We start from the raw sequence: 21,481 nt of genomic DNA, 5'->3' as shown, positions 1-21,481 counted from the left end.
CCCAACAGAAAGAAGAAAGAAGAAAGCATTGTCCACTATTTGGCCGGATGGTTTTGGTGTATGTGATCTAAGAAGCGCCAAACCGTTTCACTCCTCCTTCTTTAACATCCACGAGGACATGTGTTAACAGCGGAATCCATTCTATGATCTGGTGTTCATTTTATCAACACACCCTGACTGCCACTGAAGTAAATGTGCCTGATGCCGTGCTTTAGAAACTTAAGAATGAGACTGAAAGCCAAGTAGGCCCTCCGAAGTTCATGCAGATCTCGTCCAAACCAGGAGCCGAGGGGGCTAGCTTTAGAGTTGTTTAACCTGGTTCCTCCTTCACCCCGTCGCTGACTCAGGTGTCCCTCTGAGTCCGGCTACTGGAAGAATGCGTGCTCTCTACCTGCTCCTGGCTTCATGGTTAACTCTGCCAGGAGGCAACAGTCGAGCCTGGAAGCTCCTCAAATGGGCAGTTCCGGACACTTTCATTTTGCATCTAAAACAACAGTTCCAGGACGGCTGTGAACTTTAAGGTATCCTCCACTGATCAGACCACTGCTTTTATTCCAACTCAAAGGCCCTGAATGGGATTATAAAGATAAACGAAGGTACCTGGTAACGATGCTAATATTGTCCCTTTGGTCCACCTGAGAGTCCTCCTGCCTCCCCCAGGTTTGTGAAAACCACGCAGCAGCAGGCAGAGATGCTGCCTGAGTACACACCGTGCAGGATGACGCCGCTGCGCGGGGCCTGAGGCTCCACCAGCGGAGCGCGCTCCTCGCTTCCCCTCGGCTTTGACCGACGGGGCCGGGCTTCTGGGTTCGGCTGCACCATGAGTGGCTCCAGGCGCTTCTTTCTCTGCTTCTTCTCCAGCAGCGCTCTCTGGGGAAAATTGTGATAGTACAGCCAGGAGAGTGATGATGAGATCTAGCTACTTCAACATATACAGTCTTTCATGGATCCTTACAAAACCTCTTGTAAATTAAATTTTCCCACTTAAGAAATGGGAAAATTGAGACACAGAGAGAGGTAAGGATTCATTCACTTCATTTAATAAATATTTACTAAACACCTATAAAAGATCTAAAATTATACAAATGTATTTCTAGCAAAGCTGAGACCATGATCTAAGTATATTAAAAAGATATAGTAATTAACATATTATGATCAAAGCACAATCAAGTTTAAAATATATGAACACATATGAATAGGAGAAAAGATGAAGGAATGGTGATTTCTCTGGGTGGTAGAATATGGATGATTATTTTTCCTTTTCCTAGTTTTCTAAATTTTCTTACTTTTGTAACTGGAAGAAAAAGATAAAACTTGTTATCAAAAACAAAAAAAAACTTGTTATCCACCGGGTGTCGAGAAAAGGGAACCCTCCTGCACCGTTGATGGGAATGTAAATTGGTGCAGCCACTATGGAGAACAGTACGGAGGTTCCTTAAAAAATTAAAAATAGAACTACCATATGATCCTGCAATCCCACTCCTGGGCATATATTTGGAGAAAAACGTGCCTCGAAAGAATACATGCACCTCAATGTTCATTGCAGCGCTGTTCACAATAGCTAAGACATGGAAGCATCCTAAATGTCCATCGACAGATGAATGGGTAAAGAAGATGTGGTGCATATATACAGTGGAATATTACTCAGCCATAAAAAAGAATGAAATAATGCCATTTACAGCAACATGGATGGACCTAGAGATTATCATACTAAGTGAAGTCAGAGCAAGACAAGCATCATATGATATAGCTTGTATGTGGAATCTAAAAAACAATGATACAAATGAACTCATTTACAAAACAGAAATAGACTCACAGAGAATGAACTTGTGGTTACCAAAGGGGAAGGACTGGGGTTGGGGGGAAGGATAGAATGGGAGTTTGGGATTGACATATACACACTACTCATATTTAAAATAGATAACCAACAAGGACCTACTGTATAGCACAGGGAACTCTGCTCAATATTCTGTTATAACCTAAATGGGAAAAGAATTTGAAAAAGAATAGACACATGTATATGTATAACTTAATAATTTTGCTGTACACCTTAAACTAACACAACATTATTAATTGACTATACTCCAATATAAAATTTTAAAAAACTTATTATCCTCTAAACCCCAAACTATTTTCATGTTTTTGTTTTTGTTTTCTTTGCGGTACGCGGGGCCTCTCACTGCTGTGGCCTCTCCCGTTGCAGAGCACAGGCTCCGGACGCGCAGGCTCAGCGGCCATGGCTCACGGGCCTAGCCGCTCCGCGGCATGTGGGATCTTCCTGGACCGAGGCACGAACCCATGTGCCCTGCATCGGCAGGCAGACTCTCAACCACTGTGCCACCAGGGAAGCCCTATTTTCATGTTTTAATCAGCTAAAAAGCAGTAAGTTTTGCTTTCTTGCTCATTTTTACATAATTAATAATCCAAAAAATTAGCGCCAAGGAAAAGATGGGAAAAAAATAGCAGTTGGAAAATTCCAATTAAAAAACAATCAACTCTATGGATAAAAGCAAGAAAGAAGAGTAGGGTAGCAGGAAGTCAGGAAAAAAGCATGAGAGACTATCAGAAAAAAATCCAATGAGATGAAAAGGAAGGTACCAGCATATATATTATTTTTAAGCCTTGGCAAATAAGAGCTTATAATACATAGAAATTAACTATGGATCTGGGACGTCTCAGAACAGGAGAGTGTCAAGCCCCAAGCTAAAAAATTAAGCCATGATTTAAAAGCAAAGATATATAACCTACTTTACTGTTTCTCAGGCAAAAAGCCAACTGTTTACTCTTTCATTGATACTGCTTTTAAAAAGTGCCACTAGGAAGAAGAGTTAATCTAAGGGGTGAGACTATTAGTAGGAAAGGAACCATTTTTTTCCAGAACTGGCCTGATAAAAGCTTGCAGATAAATTCAGAAGACAGAAGAAATATACCTATTCTTTTTTACCCAACCTTGTGCATAAGGAAAAACACTAGGGATGCTAAAATAATATGCCAAAGGGACTATACTGTCAAGAATGAAAAGAGAGCTTAGAGCAAGTTGGGAAAGAATAATTGGGGTTTTTGAGGTTATTTTGAGATCCATAAATTAATACGCACAGGTGGACCTTAATGTCCCAGGAACACTAAATACACAGGAGGTTATAACGAGGTTCTCCCCCTGGAACTTGCTGATAAGATTCTTATAGCAACTAAGAAGTCTGTATAATGGATAAGAAGTAAACTAACTGCCTCAAAGAGATGGTAAACATGAAGTATAAAGACATGACAAACTGTCGCATATTATCCATGTGGCCACAGCTATTTAGTCTCAAATAGTCTCATAACTGTGAAACAACTGGGACTTCCCTGGCGGTCCAGTGGTTAACACTCCGCTCTCCCACTGCAGGGGCACAGGTTTGATCCCTGGTCCAGAAACTAAGATCCTGTATGCCGCGTGGTACGGCCAAAAAAGTGAAATAAAAGAACTGTGAAACAACTGATGAAACAAGAACACGAGCTACAGCGAATCCATTTTATTAACATATGTAAAGAAAAAACTGTGGTACAGAAAAGGAGCATTCTGCTTATGGTCTAGAAAAAAGCAGCCAAAGAGCAAGAATCTGAGAGGATATGTCCATTGTGTCCGAGAAAGAGAGATACCGACTCTGGCAGACAAGCGCACCCCATCTACTGGGAAAGCTCCCTCTCTCTGAGGACAGGAGACTATCCAAGGCTTCTTCATGGTCTTGTTGAGCGAGCCCTCAGGACTATCTCCTTCTCTTTCCTCTGACTCCTTGCTTACCAATCAGCCTTCTCACTTTCAGTCTAACTTCTTGTTCTTCCCAAGAACAGAGCATCATAAACAGTAGCAATGAATACACACTGCACGAGTACAGAGTCCTCACTGTAAATCAGTAAACTGGCATCTGGCTTCATGACTGAGTGTTGTAAGTTTGACTGGTGTGCATCTGTTCCAGAGGACAATGCTGCCTGTGGTCTAGAAAAGGGGAACCAAAGAGCTAGATGTTACATCTGGGCTCACTGACAAAACCAAGTTCTGAGACCTGCAAAGGGTAGACTAGATCTATGGCCACAGTGATCCTATTAAGGTGTCTGGTGAAGCCCTTCTCTATCCATGTCAACGCTAGTCACACCCATTCAGATCAACAACTTAAGAAAAAACAACTCTAGATTCAAACTGTGAACCTCAGGGACACAGCTGCTATATTACTGCACTGAACACACCCTCCTATTGTCCAAGTTTGTAAATAAGAAAAAACCCCACAAAAGGGCCAACTGCCATCTTGGTCAAGGCTGTCACCTCACTTAGCATTCTAATCAGCCTCACATAATTCGGACGGAGGAGGAGAGATGTGGTTGAGCTTCAATGTAATGGTGTCAACTTATTTATGCTTTACCCTCCCTGAAAAGCTAAGAGTGCTTTAGATGAGGCTATGTAAACAAAGGACTCCCTACCTTTGTAAGGGGAAGGTCAGGGCAGTCAGAAAAAGAGCCAAAGGGGACTGTTTGATGCCTAGATACAATGAAAAATGTTGACTTCAGGACTTTTAAGTATCACATAAACTAAACCTTTAAATTTCCCAGCTCCCTGGAAACTGAGCAGTAACTCAAAGAATCCATCTTCTCCAGAATCTGGTGGTAGGTCCTACTATCATTCCCTGAAGCAAAATATTGAATGGTAATACCAAAATAAATGAGGAAATAAAGGGGATTATATTCGGGGAGGGGGTTCCATCAAAGGACTCTATCCAATAAAATAATAAATCCCATGCAAGCCTCAAATTAATGACAGCTTGAGACTCCACTGATTCTCAATTTTCTAAGGACTCCTAGAGATAATGGGTTGGTTACTTTATGACATTCTTGGAACGGACTGCGTAACCGCAGGTACAACCACCAAGATCACAATGGTTGCCAGAGGTCTATCGGTTTGGCTAAAAATAATCAACCTTCCTGGCACACAAAGAGAGATCATGGGAGGATGAAACTAAAAGTTTAAAATTGGACTTTTTTTTTTTTTTCCTGTTGCGGAGCACAGGCCCCGGACGCGCAGGCTCAGCGGCCATTGCCCACGGGCCCAGCCACTCCGTGGCATGTGGGATCCTCCTGGACCGGGGCACAAACCCGCATCCCCCGCATCGGCAGGCAGACTCCCAACCAGTGCGCCACCAGGGAAGCCCAAAATCTGACTTTTTTTTTGGCCACACCAAACGGCTCTGGGGATCCTAGTTCCCTGACCAGGGGTGGAACCCGGGCCACTGCAGTGGAAGAGCCGAGTCCTAACCCCCGGACCGCCAGGAGTCCCTGAATCAGACTTCTTCAAGTACCGATTTGACGCACTGATGGCTGCCTCCCTTCGAAGGGTACTATCCATAGATGGGGACCCAGCCCAAAGGGACCGTGCTATACTCTAATCCATTGACTGCCAGACGGCATAAACATTCTCCACCTAATGTGCACTCCTGTCTGAGTAACATCGCTGAAACAATCTGAAACTCTTTACACTCTGGAGCTAGCTAAGGTGTCACATAGCCCGAAAATATGAGCATCTAGTGACAGTAGTAAAAATAAAAGCAAAATATACTCAGTGGGAATAAATGGTGGTGGGACTACTGGATATCCACGTGCAAAAGAGTGATTTTGGACCCTGCCTCATACCATATAAAAAGATTAACTCAAAACAGATCTTGGCAAGTGTAAAACTCTTAGAAAACAACACAGGAGCAAGTCTTTGTAACCTCGTTTAGGCAATGGTTTCTTAGATGACACTCCAAGTGCAAGTGACAAAAGAAAAAATAGATAAAACTTTTGGGCTGAAGATGATACCATCAAAAAAGTAAAAAGACAACCCTCAGAATTGGAGAAAATGTTTACAAATAATATTTCTGATAAAGAACTTGGGTCTACACTATATAAAGAACTCTTACAACTCAAAACCAAAAAGAAAGTAACCCAGTTTAAAAACGGGCAAAGGATCTGGATGGACATTTCTCCAAAGAGAACATACAGATGGCCACTAAGAATGCTCAACATCACTAGTCATTAGGGAAACGCAAATCAAGACTATAATGAGACTCTACTTCAGACTCACTAAAATGGCTCTAATCAAAGACAGACAACAATAAGTACTGGCAGGAAAGTGGGGAAACTGGAAGCCTTACACACTGCTGGTGGGAGTGTAAAATGGTCAGTGACTGTGGAAAACAGTCTGGCAGTCCCTTGAAATGTTCAACACAGAGTTACCATATGACCTGCAAAGCCACTCCTGTTACCCAAGGCATATTAGGTATATCTTGGTATACCTATACTTGGGTAGATCACCCAAGAGAAATGAAAACACTTCCACACAAAAACTTGTACACAGATGCTCAGAGAAGCATAATTTGTAATGTGGAAACATCCCAAATGTCCATCAACTGATGAATGGAGAAACATGGTCTGTCCACAAAACAGAACGTATTCAATAGTAAAAAGGAATGAATTCCTGATACATGCTACAACATGGGTGAGCCTTTTGCTAAGCCAAAGAAGCCAGGCACAAAAGACTGTATATTGTATGGTTCCACTTACACAAGATTTAAAAATCATTTGTACACTGTAACTGAGCATTAATAATATGTGAATTACATTTCAATAAATCTGTTCAAAAATCTGTATAGGACAAAAACAGCCATGTGTAAATTATCTGAAAGTCTAGGGTTTTTAAACATTCAATTCTAAGATGAACTATCAGAAAAACAGCATAGATATGAATGAAGTGAATTTAATCAATTCAATAACACTGTAGTGGATGATAAAAGAATACACTGAGAGAAGGGAAATGGTCTCTGTGGAAATAAGGTAAGTAGAACTGAAGAACAGGATTCACCCTGAGTCTCTAGTACGAATGATCCAAGGCAGGGAGTGCCCTGGCCAGATATCATGTATCTCATTCTGGGCAGATACATCCCTTTAGTAGAGGTGAATTAATTACACCATCACACAATGATATTTACAATAAAGCTCATTTTACAAACTCCACTTGCTCTGATTTCGAACTCACCAGACTCTTCTAATGGGAAACCGATGACCTGATGATTCTGGTATATGGTTCACTAGCAATTAATAAATTAATCCCGACTTAGATTCACTGCTTATGATACTGGTTAGTATGAACCAATCCTCACGAGACTGATTAACTCTGGTTGCTCTCAGCAAACTACTTCTCAAACTCAGACCAGTAACTCTCAACCACAGGGACATTCCCACAGCAGAATTCCCACACCGCAGGCGCGGTGGGGAGAGGGGGGGTCCCCAGCCCCTCCCAACTCCACTGACACTCACTGTCACGGATGGGAATGCCCCGTACCCCTCAGAGGTGGGGGGGTGGGGGGTGGGGACTGGCATGCCCTGGACTGTGAGCCTCCCACCAAGAGGCTGCCAGCCTGGAGGCCACAGTGAGAGCTACCGAGCCCTCCTCAAGGCACCGCCATCCCAGCCCTAACTCCCACACTCTAAGATCCTCCCCAACAACCTGTTATTCTACCTAGTCTGACCTCGCTCCACACACGAAATAACTGGGGTTCACAGAGTTTGAGGACCTTCCTTAAAATCACACAGCTAATTAAAGGCACAGCTAGAACGGGAACCAAAGTCTGCTTCTGGGCCCAGCGCTGTATTCAGTATGTGGCGCTGCCTTTCCTGCTATGGGCTGTCTGACGGTGAAGTCCCTGACCCCCTGCTCTTCTGTTCATGGCAGCATTTCAGGGCTCACATAGGATTCTCATACACTATTTAGCAACAAAATGTATACATCAGGTCCAAAGAAATTGCTTTGAATCTTTAAAAATTCCCATAAAATTTTATGTCTTTATATTCACTGACTATCTCTGGTAAAGAACTAGTCAAGTAGAGGGAGAAAGACTTTTCACCAAATACCTTTTTTGTATTATTTGAATTCTTATTATTTTATTATTTTTTTATTTTTTTGGCCATGCGGCAGGCGGGATCCTAGTTCCCCGACCAGGGGTAGAACCTGTGCCCCCTGCAGTGGAAGCACTGAGTCCTAACCACTGGATTGCCAGGAAAGTCCTTCATATGCTTTTATTAACTATGTAAAACCATAATTTAAAAATGTGTGTACTACAGAAAGGCTTACAAAATCCCCAAATGCCAAAATACCACACACATACCACACCACAGGTAGCATTCTCACTGAAAAGAATAAAAATTACAAAAGAGTTGGGCCGTCTTTTTAAAAATCCAGAAAATATACCTATACACAAAACTCAAAAACTACACAAAATTTAAATCTTATGTCTAATTTCATTACTTGGTAGATGACCATAGAGTTCATTTCATGTTAGTCAGGGATGCACCCGAGCCTTATAAAACTAAATCAAAGATCTAAACAAAATCTAAAGTCTGCGGTGTGTCTCCCTAAATACAGTCTGCCATGCAATGGAATGTAAAAGACAAAGGGCTCATCGAAATCATTCTGCTCTCAGGCAGGGGCGCCCCCCCCCCCCCCCCCGCTGATAAATCTATATCTAATCAGGATCTCCCTCATGACCCCAGATTCATTTCCTTCCTGTGTTTATCTGTTTTCTCAGTACTAGGAAGAACTATTTGTTTCACAGGCTCGGCAGCAGTTTTACACAATCAGGTGCACAACCCGGGCTGGCTCCTCTGCTTAGAGGCCACACGCCCTGCACAGGGAGATGCAGGCAGCCTCCTGCAACTGCTGAGACGTTTGTGGCCGCTTCCTACCCTGCTGTGCAACGCCAGATTTGCTTAAAATGTGCCCCGGTCTCCTTAAAGGATGCCAGCAGTGGTTGTGAGGAAGCCTGCCTGTCCGTGAAGCTGCTACTGCCGGGCTCCCTGGGCCAGGACACTGGAGGTGGGCAGGGCGAACGGTCCGCACCATCACCGAGCCTCGTCCAGAGGCGGTGAGGCTGAGGCCATGATGCAGGCCCGGGAGGCCGAGCCCAGCCAGGGAGGAGGGCAGTGGGCAGAGCAGGATGAGTGGTGCTGACCACCAAGGCGACTGCCGTCACCTTGAAGCGGAGGGTCCCTAAAGACCACTGGGCCACGCTCCGTTCCAGGCGCACATGAGAAGGCCTCCCAGGTGGTGGCCTGAGAGGCGGTGGACTTGGTGACAGGCCCCACAGAGGCACCATGGACACCAAGGGCTTGGGACGGGCCCTGGAGGCCAGATGGTCCCAGGCGCGTCCCCATGGACACCTCATAACTAGTTTGTAGTGATTCCACCTTTAAAGTAATTTACTACACTCCAAGTCCTGTTACGAGGTCCAACAGCAACACAAAAAAGCAAGACAAAACTTTGGAGGTATTTTTAGTCACCTACCACTCTAGACACTGACTGTTAAGGATCCTACACCACAGCCTGGACCTACGGAATTTCCTGAACTAGAAAACATTCATATGGAAGTAATATATGTTGGGTGTAGGTTTTAAACTGACTAATCATTATGATCACATCATGTAACAATACAAAAGTGTTTGTTTATTCCTTCCTTCATTCAAACATTTAATGAAGGATTACTATGGGCCCAGCCCTAGGCCAGGAACTTCTGATATAATGGTCATCATTAACAGACTCAGTTCCTGTTCTCATGGAGCTTAGTCTAATGGAGGAAATGAACATAAGTCAAATCAGTGCAAAAAAAAGATAATAATAATGCGTAAGTGAAAAGTGGGACCAGTGCTGTGAAGAAAAGTATTCTGTAGACAACAGAGGCTTTTAAGCAGCACAGTACCATTTTCAGATTTGCACTTTAAGGTAAGGAAAAGGTCTTGCAGCTACATGAAATTACAGTGCAGAGAGGTGTTTAAGGCAGCAGGACCAAATTAACTACACAGAAATACAACATTAACATTGCCCTAATTCTTATGACAGCTGCCAAGGGAGCTTCAGTGATTGTAAATCCAAGGCCAGTTTTAATGCTGATGTCCTCAAGGCATGTGGGTCTGGCCAGAGCCCGAAGTCCAGACCATCAGCTTCATGGTCAGTACAGCTGTCCACGCCTTTCAAGAGAGGAGACTCTGCTCACCTGATTATCCAGTTTCAGCTGCCGAAGCTTCATGGTCTCATCCTCAAAGGCACTGTTAAAAAAAACATGAAAAAAAAGCATGTAAAGAGAAAATCCTTATAAAACCATGTCAATCTCATCTTTTCCATGTATCTAGTCCTTTGGGCTATTTGGAACCAATTAATTCTACCTTAGGGAAAGCACAGGTTTCTAGATGCTGCCCACACTGACTGCGGGAGGACATGCCATCCTTAATGCCACACGTAGTCCACAGAGGACCTGAGGAGACTGAAATACCCAAAGGATAAGAAAAAGGCAGAGCACAGACCCCCATGCATGCGGAGATTTCTTTTTTTCTCTTTAAAACCATATACTGGGGACTTGCCACAACTACTGAGCCTGAGCTCTAGAGCCCGCGAGCCACAACTACTGAGGCCCGCATGCCTAGAACCCATGCTCCACAACAAGAGAAGCCACCACAATGAGAAGCCCGTGCACTGCAAGGAAGAGTAGCCCCCACTCGCCGCAACTAGAGAAAGCCCGTGTGCAGCAATGAAGACCCAATGTGACCAAAAAATAAATAAATGAATAATCTATAAACAACAAATGCTGGAGAGGGTATGGAGAAAAGGGAACCCTCTTGCACTGTTGGTGGGAATGTAAATTGATACAGCCACTATGGAGAACAGTATGGAGGTTCCTTAAAAAACTAAAAATAGAATTACCATATGACCCAGCAATCCCACTACTGGGTATATACCCAGAGAAAACCATAATTCAAAGAGTCATGTACCACAATGTTCATTGCAGCTCTATTTACAATAGCCAGGACATGGAAACAACCTAAGTGTTCATCGACAGATGAATGGATAAAGAAGATGTGGCACATATACACAATGGAATATTACTCAGCCATAAAAAGGAACGAAATTGAGTTATTTGTAGTGAGGTAGATGGATCTAGAGACTGTCATACAGAGTGAAGTCAGAAAGAGAAAAGCAAATATCATATATTAACGCATGTATGTGGAACCTAGAAAAATAGTACAGATGAACCGGTCTGCATGGCAGAAGTTGAGACACAGATGTAGAGAACAAACATATGGACACCAAGGTGGGAAAGCAGCGGGGGGGTGGGGATGGTGGTGTGCTGAATCGGGCGATTGGGATTGACATATATACACTGATGTGTATAAAACTGATGACTAATAAGAACCTGCTGCATAAATAAATAAATTATTTAAAAAAGATATAAGCAACAAGGATATATTGTATAGCACAGGGAATTATAGCCATTATCTTGTAATAACTAATATAATATTGTAAACCAACTATAATTCAATAAAAAAGGAATATTAAAAGTTAAAAACATTTGCTAATTTGATAGGTAAATTGGCCTCTTGATTTAATTTATGGTTTTGATGACTTTAAACAATTTCTAAATAATTTTTCATGTTTATTAATTACTTAATATAGTGAGTTTAAACAATTTTTCATATTTATTAATTACTTAATAAAGTGTAGTTAAATAGGGACTATACTAAAGTCTTGCATTTTCAGAAATAATGCTGAAGGGAATTCAGCACTATCTAGCCTCAATCTTTCATTTCATAGGTAAGGACTAGTAGTTAGTCCAGGGAGGTTATATGGTTTGACCAAAGGTAAGACAGAATTATCACTGATTAAAAAAAAAAAAAATACTTAGCACTGTGTCTGGAATATAATGAGTTTTCAGTATATGTTTTTTTTTTAAATAAATTTATTTATTTATTTATTTTTGGCTGCGTTGGGTCTTTGTTGCTGTGCACGGGCTTTCTCTAGCTGCGGCGAGCACGGGCTACTCTTCATTGTAGTGCGCAGGCTTCTCATTGCAGTGGCTTCTCTTGTTGCAGAGCACGGGCTCTAGGCACGCGGGCTTCAGTAGTTGTGGCACACGGGCTTAGTTGCTCCGTGGCATGTGGGATCTTCCCAGACCAGGGGTCAAACCCATGTCCCCTGCATTGGCAGGTGGATTCTTATCCACTGTGCCACCAGGGAAGTCCCAGTGCTAAGTATTTTTAATGTATTATTTTATTTATTCCTCAAAACAGTCCTGTGAATTAGGTACTATTATCTTTCACACTTTGAAGATAAAGAAACAGACCTGGAGAGCCATGCAGAAACAGACACTAATCCTGGTCCCTTTGCAAAGTCTAAATTACACCTAAAAATCAAATATATTCTACTTCTTTTTTGAAGCTAGCTCTAGGAGACAGAAAGTTAGATAGTCTATAGCATCTTACTAAGGCCACTGACTTCCTTTAGATCTAGCAAGTCATTTAACTTCCTCTTCAATAAAAGAATTAATAAAACACTATGCCAGGGAATTCCCTGGTGGTCCAATGGTTAGGACTCCACACTTCCACTGATGGGGGGGCGGGGGGGGGCCGTGTTCGATCCCTGGTTGGGGAACTAAGATCCCGCAAGCTGCGTGGCCCAGCCAAAAACAAAACAAAACAGTACAAAACTCTATGCCAGTCATCACAGTAGACTGCAAGTACAGATGAACAGACAAGATTTAATACCATCAGGAGACAGATTTGCTTGACTGACGGAAGTCCACAAAAATGGAATCAAATGACTGTCTTCAACTGATAAACCAAACCCTTCTGAATGTCTTTAAGCTCTCTCTAAAGTCTTTTCTATTTCTGACAATTTCCTAATTTAAGATTTTGTGACTCTTCATTCTTAGAAACAGTAAAGTATAAAACAAGGCAGAAGTGGTTCTCAATTATTTGTACTATAAATTTTTACTAGGAGTTGATTGCCAGAAAAAAACTATAAATACAAAATCTTATTTAATAAGACAAATTCCATGGCTATAAAGGGAAGAATGGCTTTCCAGCATTTGTGGTAAACACCCCAAAGCACTTTCGTTTAACGGTTAACCACCACATTCCTACATTTTAGAGGTTTTATGCATTTTAATAATGCATTGCAACCTGGAATTTGTATACGACGTCCAAGGCTCTTCCTGACTACTAACGTGTAAGCAGATTTAATAACCCCTTAGATATAGATGTGGAGGTGCATTCTGATTCTCTGACAGTCCCCTCTATTAATTCCTTTATAACCTTTACGTTTTAGAATAACAACAACATGGGCTTCCCTGGTGGCACAGTGGTTAAGAATCCGCCAGCCAATGCAGGGGACACGGGTTCAAGCCCTGGTCCAGGAAGATCCCACATGTCACAGAGCAACTAAGCCCATGCGCCACAACTACTGAGGCTGCGCTCTAGAGCCCATGAGCCACAACTACTGAGCCCGCGTTTCACAACTACTGAAGCCTGCATGCCTACAGCCCATGCTCCTCAACAAGAGAAGCCACCGCAATGAGAAGCCCACGCACCGCAATGAAGAGTAGCCCCCACTTGCCACAACTAGAGAAAAGCTCACGTGCAGCAACAAAGACCCAACGCAGCCAAAAGTAAAATAAATAATAAATTTTTTTAAAAAAGAATAGCAACAACAACATTGAGTGTTAAATAAATCTTCTCGTTTTTCTCCCTAATTTAAAAGAGTGACAAATAGACAAAAATATCAGATATGTTATGTTTCACCACGACTTTGTGGGCCCCTATCTAGATATGCTCCGGATTTACTTACTGTTTTTAATCCTCATTCACGTATTTTTAAACCAAGCTTTATGTATACAGTGATAGATTATTAGTATCCAGTGAACATTAGTATACACTTGAAAAAGTCCTACATAAAATAACTAAGACAAAACGTAAACTCCCTGTAATGGATTAGTATTTTCAACAGCTACTGCTGTGAATCTGCTTTTCCTCCAACTCACTTGGTCCTCTTCACTAAACCAGAACTGTGAGACCCTCTAGCATGGAAAAAAAAAATCATTCTATCCCCCCTTAACATGCTAAAACCTCTTCAATAACTCTAAAATCTGAAACACAACTGAAGTCCTCAAACATTTCTCTTAAGACCTCTAACAGTGAAGAAAACAGGTGTGTCTTTAATGCCTTATCCTGACACCACTAATTCCTTTCATCAAGCCTGGGCAAGATGAACAGTTTACATAAACAGGGTGGTACAATCAAAGCATCTGACCGGAACAGAAGAGGCACTAAAAAGATGCTATATAACTGTTGCACTTAGATACCTCCTCTAGATCAAAAGTTACACTTTCTCTGTGCTCTAGTTTTAAATTATAACTTAGCAGAAATAATAAAGATATTTTATGTACTTACAATAAATCTGAACTAGCATTTCTAGTCAGACTGGAATATGGTCTTACTAAACTTGCATTTTTTCCTCTAATAGTGTCTTTCCTTCATTTGAAACGAAGTTGTTGAATAGCAAGCCTAAACAAGCCTGGTTAGTAAATCCACACAAAACAAAAAGCAGTCCTATAGAGTAACAGAAATGAAATTACTGTTTTTCCTCCCACTTTTCTCATGGAAAATTTCCTATTTAATTGGTATAGGAAAAACCTTAAACATGTATCTTTGAGGAACACAGATCTATAACACACGTGTGGCCCATGGGAATGCCCACAGAACACCATTCTCTTGGACTGCTCTCCAGTTACTGATTAGCCACAATCTAAACTGAAGATACCCACAAGGCTCTACTGCAGAATACACACAGAGAATTTTCTGAGAACGTGCTCGACCTACCCAACTCTGTTTATGGGCACCAATCTCAAAATGGATCAAAGACCAAAATGTAAGAGCTACAACTATAAAACTTAGAAGAAAACATAAGAATAAGTCTTCATGGGACTTCCCTGGTGGTGCAGTGGTTAAGGATCTGCCTGCCAATGCAGGGGACACGGGTTCGAGCCCTGGTCCAGGAAGACCCCACATGCCGAAGAGCAATTAAGCCCGTACGCCACAACTACTGAGCCTGCGCTCTAGAGCCCGCGAGCCACAACTACTGAGCCCGTGCGCCTAGAGCCCGTGCAATGCAACGAAGAGAAGCCACCGCAATAAGAAGCCCGCGCACCACAACAAAGAGTAGCTCCCGCTCGCCTCAACTAGAGAAAGCCCGTGCACAGCAACGAAGACCCAATGCAGCCAAAAATAAATTAATTAATTAAAAAAAAAATCTTCATGACACTGAATCTGAAAATTGATTCTTAGATGACACCAAAAGTATGTGTAACAAAAGACAGTTAAATTGGACTTCATCAAAATTTAAAACTCTGGTCATCGAAGGACATTATCAAGAAGGTGAAAAGACAACCACAAAATGGGAGAGAATATTTGCAAATCATATATCTGATAAGGGTCTAGTATTCAGAATATATAAAGAACTCTTACAACTCAACCACCAAAAGACAACCTAATTTTTAAAATGTGCAAAGGATCTGAACAGACGTTTCTCCAAAGTAGATACACAAATGGCCAATAAGCACATGAAAAGATTCCTAACAAGATTAGTCATCAAGAAATGTAAATCAAAACCGCAATGAGACGGGGCTTCCCTGGTAGCACAGTGGTTAAGAATCCGCCTGCCAAGGCAGGGGACACGGGTTCGAGTCCTGGTCCAGGAAGATCCCACATGCCGTGGAGCAACTAAGCCTGTGCGCCACAACTACTGAGCCTGTGCTCTAGAGCCCAAGAGACACAACTACTGAGCCAGTGTGCCACAACTACTGAAGCCCACACACCTAGAGCCCATGCTCTGCAACAAGAGAAGCCACCGCAATGAGAAGCCCGTGCACCGCAACAAAGAGTAGCCCCCGCTCGCCACAACTAGAGAAAGCCGCGCGCAGCAACAAAGACACAACGAAGCCAAAAATAAAAAATAAATTAAAACAAAAAAACACAATGAGATACCACTTCATACCCACCAGGATGGCTATGATAAAAGACAGATAATAACAAGTGTTGGTGAGGCTACAGAGAAATCAGAATCCTCATTTACTGCTGGTGGGAATGTAAAATGGTGCAGACACTTGGGAAAACAGTCTGGCAATTCTTAAAATGTTTAAACATAAAGTTACCATATGACTCAGAAATTCTACTCCTAGGCATATAGCCAAGAGAAATGAAAAGACATATACCCACACCAAAACTTATACACATTTTTTTCTTTACAGCATATTATCTCTTTAATAGAAAGGAATTCTGAAATAGTATATGTGTTCTACATCGATTATAAAAATAATACATACCCATTTCATAAATCTTATTAAAATTTATAAAGAAAAAGAAACGTTTTTTCATAATTCTATCATCTTGAGATGATCACTACTAACTGCAGCAAACATCTTTCTAAATGTTTCTATAAATTTATTTACATTTACATATTTGAAATATTTATGACTTTTGCATCTTTTTAACTTAAGATTATACCATAAGCATCTTTTTATTATTATAAAAGTATTAAAAATATTAATATAATATTCTATCATACAGACATTTCTTAAATTTGTTTTCTTTTTTTATTGTGGTAAAAAACACATGATAAAATTTAATGTCTCAACCATTTTTAAGTGTATAGTTCAGTAGTGTTAAGTATGTTTACATTGTTCTGTGTATAACAATTTTTATGGCAGCGTTATTCACAACAGCCAAAAGGTAGACACAGCCCAAATGTCCATCAGCTGATGAATGGACCTGGTACATCCATCTATACAATAGAATATCATTCAGCCATAAAAAGGAATAAGTACTGAAACATGGGAGAACCATGAAAACATTATGCTAAGTGAAAGAAACCAGTCACAAAAGACCACATATTATGATTCCGTTTTTATGAAATTGGCAAATTTAGGGACAATGTAAATTAGTGATTGTTTAGGGATGGGGGATGGGAGTTGGGGGGTAATACCTACAGGGCATGGAGTAGCTGTTTGAGATGATGAAAATGTCCTAAAATTGATTGTGGTGATGGCTGCACATCTTTGTAAATATACTAATAACCATAAGAAGTGTGTATACTTGAAATGGGTGAACTGTATGAGTTATACCATAAAGTTATTCAAAACAGAAACCAAGAATCCATACTGACTCTAAGTAAATAAACAAAGGTCAGAACAAAGATCTTCTTTCCAGACTAATGTCAACTAATAAATATAGAATCAATGACAGAAGTAGAATATGACCATTTTATAACCACCATTTAATAAACGACTTTTGCAAGAAACATCGATGGATGCTATAAGCACTGAGCGAAATAGGATGTTCATCACAATCTCAAGTATCTCCCCACAGAGTACATTAATTAACAAAGAGGAAAAGGTAATTTTACAATGAAGAAATCTGACAGACATCGCCTTAACCAAGTGATGGGATACAGCAACTATGATATGACAGACTGATATCAGGTATCCCCTGATGTGACGTACTGAGAAGAATACAATACAATATGTGTAATATTCCTGCCAACAATGTTTAACCTAAATGGATTCAGGAGGAATCAAACCCAATGGAGGGAAATTCTGCAAGACAACTGTCAGGACTCTTCAAAAACATCAATATCAAGAGAGATCCTCCCCCGTCGCAAAAGGCTGGAGAACTGTTCTAGGTTAAAGTAGAGGAAATTTAAGAGATTTCTGGAAACCAGACATAACACATAGCCCTTGAATTCTGGACCACAACATACACACAGTAAAGACTATCACTGGTGCACTGAAGATATCAGACTATGAGCTCCACATCAGGAAAGAACAGGAATGGGAAGTGTCCTGTGTGCGATAACAGCACTGTGGTCATGCAGGAGAATGCCCTTCTGGGTGGGAACAGGGTAGAAATAATGAAAGAACGGGAATAGGGCAGTAAGTATGAGGGAGCCACACTTCTCTGAGTATCCATGAGTCCACAATGATATGAATGAATAAATAAATGAATGAATAAATGGGGGAAAAGGGACAGCTCTTCCTTACAAAAAGAAAAAAAAAATCCAGAGAATAAAGATAAAAAGAATGATAGAAATCAAAAATCACCATTAGGAAATACTACAGTAATAACTGCTGCAGGCAAGAACCATCAATGGATTCTAAAGCTGGTAGGTGAAAGTATGATGAGAAAGAGGATATTTGCATAGTGTCAAAATATCTTCCCAACACCATTGTAAAGCAATTATACTCCAATAAAGATGTTAAAAAAAAAGTATCTTCCCACAAGATAATTACTAATTACAATGGGAAAATAGTACCTTTATAGTGGAGAAATCTGGGAGACAGCATCTTAACTAAGTGATTAAGATTAGCATCACCAATAGCAAGATAACAACATGATGTTCCTCCTGATATGACGCACTGAGAAGGGCACAGCATCAGGTCTGCGGGATTCTTTTTTTTTTTTTTTTTGACAGCCGAGTGGAAGTGCAGAGTCTTAACCACTGGACCACCAGGGAAGTTCCAAGGATTCTTGCCAAAAATGCATAGTCTTGATTTAATCATGAGGAAACACCAGACAAACTCACAGTGAGGAACAGTCTACTCTTCAAAATTGTCAAAGTCAATAAAGGCAAATTAAGGCAGATTAAGAAACTGCAGGGGCTTCTCTGGTGGCGCAGTGGTTAAGAATCCGCCTGCCAATGCAGGGGATACGGGTTCAAGCCCTGGTCCGGGAAGATCCCACATGCCACGGAGCAACTAAGCCCGTGCACCACAACTACTGAGCCCACGTGCCACAACTACTGAAGCCCGCGCGCCTAGAGCCCGTGCACCGCAACAAGAGAAGCCATCACAATGAGAAGCCTGCGCACCGCAACGAAGAGTAGCCCCTGCTCACCACAACTAGAGAAAGCCTGTGCACAGCAACGAAGACCTAATGCAGCCAAAAATTAATAAATTAATAATTAATTTTTTAAAAAGGCAATGAATCTACGTGAAGGGCACAGGTTATCAACTGTACTTTTCTTGCAACTTTCCAGTGTATTTAAATTTTTTCAAAATAAGAAATTAGAGGAAAAAAAGAAAACAGACATTTTGCTAGACGTCTATTTCACAGTCATGTACTGAGTACACTTAAAATCCACACGTCCTTTATTCTAGCACCTAAATTACATATGCAGTATTTCTAAGGAAGGCGGATGATATGAAACAATAAAGAAATGTGCCCAAGATCAAATATGTGAGAAACTTAAAGCCTACCTTAAAACATTACTCATTCGATTGCTGGTCCACAGCTGTACCTAACAGACCATGCTGCCAAACAATTTGAAGCATTTAGTAATGTATCAGTGACCTGCTAGATTCCACGATTATTCTACACTTCTAACATTCCTGTCAAATTCTCTGAGCCTGCAAAAAATAAATAAATTTTTCTAGCTGCCAATAACAACATTCATTGCTGCTCTACAGTCAAGGAGTACTTCTTGCTGTATCCTACACTGTGCCAGATAATAGGGATGCTGTAACCAGCACCTAGCTGCAATCTGGCCCCTGATGCGGGGAGCTGAACAGGCTTCTTCTGTGGTTCTGCAGGAAGTCAACACTAATCCTGCCAGGAGTGCAGCAGGAAAAGACTTGCCAGATGAAGGCTGTGCGCAGCCCATGGCTTTCCTAACAGCAGCTTGAGTGAACACTTCCTTCGCTGACTATAATATTGCTTCACAACATGACAAATGATACTTTTCAGTCTCAGAAACTAGTTACAAGAACTTCCCTGATGGTCCAGTAGCTAAGACTCTGCGCTCCCAATGCAGGGGGCCTGGGTTCGATCCCTGGTCAGGGAACTAGATCCCACGTGCTGCAACTAAAGATCCCACGTGCTGCAACTTAGACCCGGTGCAGCCAAATAAATAAATATTAAAACACTTCTAATACTCAAAAGAAAAGCAAAATTACCAAAGAAACTTACAAACCTCAGCACTTTCTAATGTCACCAACATTACTAAGGGCGTGTGGTGCCTAGAATATGGAGGACGTAAAATAAATGTCTGATGAATGAACTTTATAAATTATTTATTATTTATTTTTGGCTGCATTGGGTCTTCGTTGCTGCGCGCGTGCTTTCTCAAGCTGCGGCGAGCGGGGGCTACTCTGCATTGCAGTGCGTGGGCTTCTCATTGTGGTGGCTTCTCCTGTTGTGGAGCACAGGCTCTAGGTGCACAGGCTTCAGTAGTTGTGGCACACGGGCTCAGCAGTTGTGGCTCGCGGGCTCTAGAGCGCAGGCTCAGTAGTTGTGGCGCACGGGCTTAGTTGCTCCATGGCATGTGAGATCTTCCTGGACCAGGGCTCAAACCCGTGTTCCCAGCACTGGCAGGCAGATTCTTAACCACTGCATCACCAGAGAAGTCCCGTGATGAATGAATTTTAAAGGTACATGAAAAACATTCCTCTTACTTATGACTTAATGAAATACTCTAATTAATCATCCCTTGATTTGACTTTGAAGTAGGTAAAAGATATTATCATCCCCATTTTATAGCTGTATGACTATGGAAAATAATTAATAAAATTTTAAAGGATAACCCGTCACCTTGCCTAATTATGAGAAATAATTTCAACAGTGGTTACTGTGAGCCTAAAATGACTTTTTTAAAGGAAAAAACTGTTACTGTTTTTTAGTTTTAAGCCTCAAATGAACCTTTCACAGATTTAATAAAATAGAACCCACACTACTGGCTGAACACATACCGTAGTCTACTATCAGAAAGGTAAATCTCTTAGAGGCACAATCAGTCCAGTTGCTGGGATGACAGAGCCTTCTGCTCTGTTCTTTTGTTTTCTCATTTATTTTCCTCTGTCAGTTATGTGTTTCATTGGGACAAAGTTTCCAACTATACTGTAGTATTGGTTATATCATATAACAGACCTTTAGTCTGTTTGCTGGCCAGAAATAGTCAGTCTGAGATCATTATTCTATATGACAAAAGCTGGCAGCAATGACTTTTAAACACATTCTCAAATCTGAACTCACTGCACTGTTCATTTTTTTAGCAAAATGCATTTGAGAGCCAAATGATTAATAATTGTAGCACCTCCAAGGTGGCATATCGTCCCATTACGCATTCAACTATATTTTTCTAACCAGATCTCTTGCACTTGTCAATCAAAATTTATTTTATTATATACTTCTGATAAAGTTTTTGTGGCAACTCCCTATTACAATTGCCAGAAAATCTTGGACTCAACAAACAATAAGCTTTGTCTCATCTACAAAGAATGATGCTCTGTTTGCTACATAATCTTGGCTACCATTGTTCCTACTTTGGTACATCAATTTGCTGTTAGCTGTTGAACACTGCTTTGACCCTTGAAGGATATGAGGGTTAGGGGTGTCGAACCTCCTCAAGTCAAAAATCAGTCCCAAATCTGAATACAACCTTACAGCCGGCCCTCTGTATCTGAGGTTCCCCATCCTAGGATTCAACTGCCAGCCAACCACAGATCGTGTAGTACTGCAGTACATATTTATTGAAAAAAAATCTGCAAGTAAGTGGACCCACTCAGTTCAAACCCATGTTGTTCAAGGGTCAACTGTATATTCTTGC

At 41.3% G+C, this 21,481-nt stretch overlaps 1 protein-coding gene across 2 annotated transcripts in view; it reads right to left on the bottom strand.

Annotated features, from left to right (window-relative positions):
- TULP3 (TUB like protein 3) overlaps window positions 1–21,481 on the bottom strand; it is a gene marked incomplete at both ends in the record, with an annotated part of 44,533 nt that overhangs the window by 12,501 nt on the left and 10,551 nt on the right. For both annotated transcript variants that reach the window (XM_082850853.1, XM_082850852.1), the window contains 2 exons: window positions 711–870; window positions 10,053–10,104. In XM_082850853.1, the coding sequence (XP_082706979.1) occupies window positions 711–870; window positions 10,053–10,104 (212 nt within the window). The remainder of the gene's footprint in view (window positions 1–710; window positions 871–10,052; window positions 10,105–21,481) is intronic.

Source organism: Leucopleurus acutus, assembly GCF_964270905.1.
Source record: "Leucopleurus acutus genome assembly, chromosome: 11".
In the NCBI taxonomy this organism is placed as follows: domain Eukaryota; kingdom Metazoa; phylum Chordata; class Mammalia; order Artiodactyla; family Delphinidae; genus Leucopleurus; species Leucopleurus acutus.
This window is presented reverse-complemented; position numbering and strand designations above follow the sequence as displayed.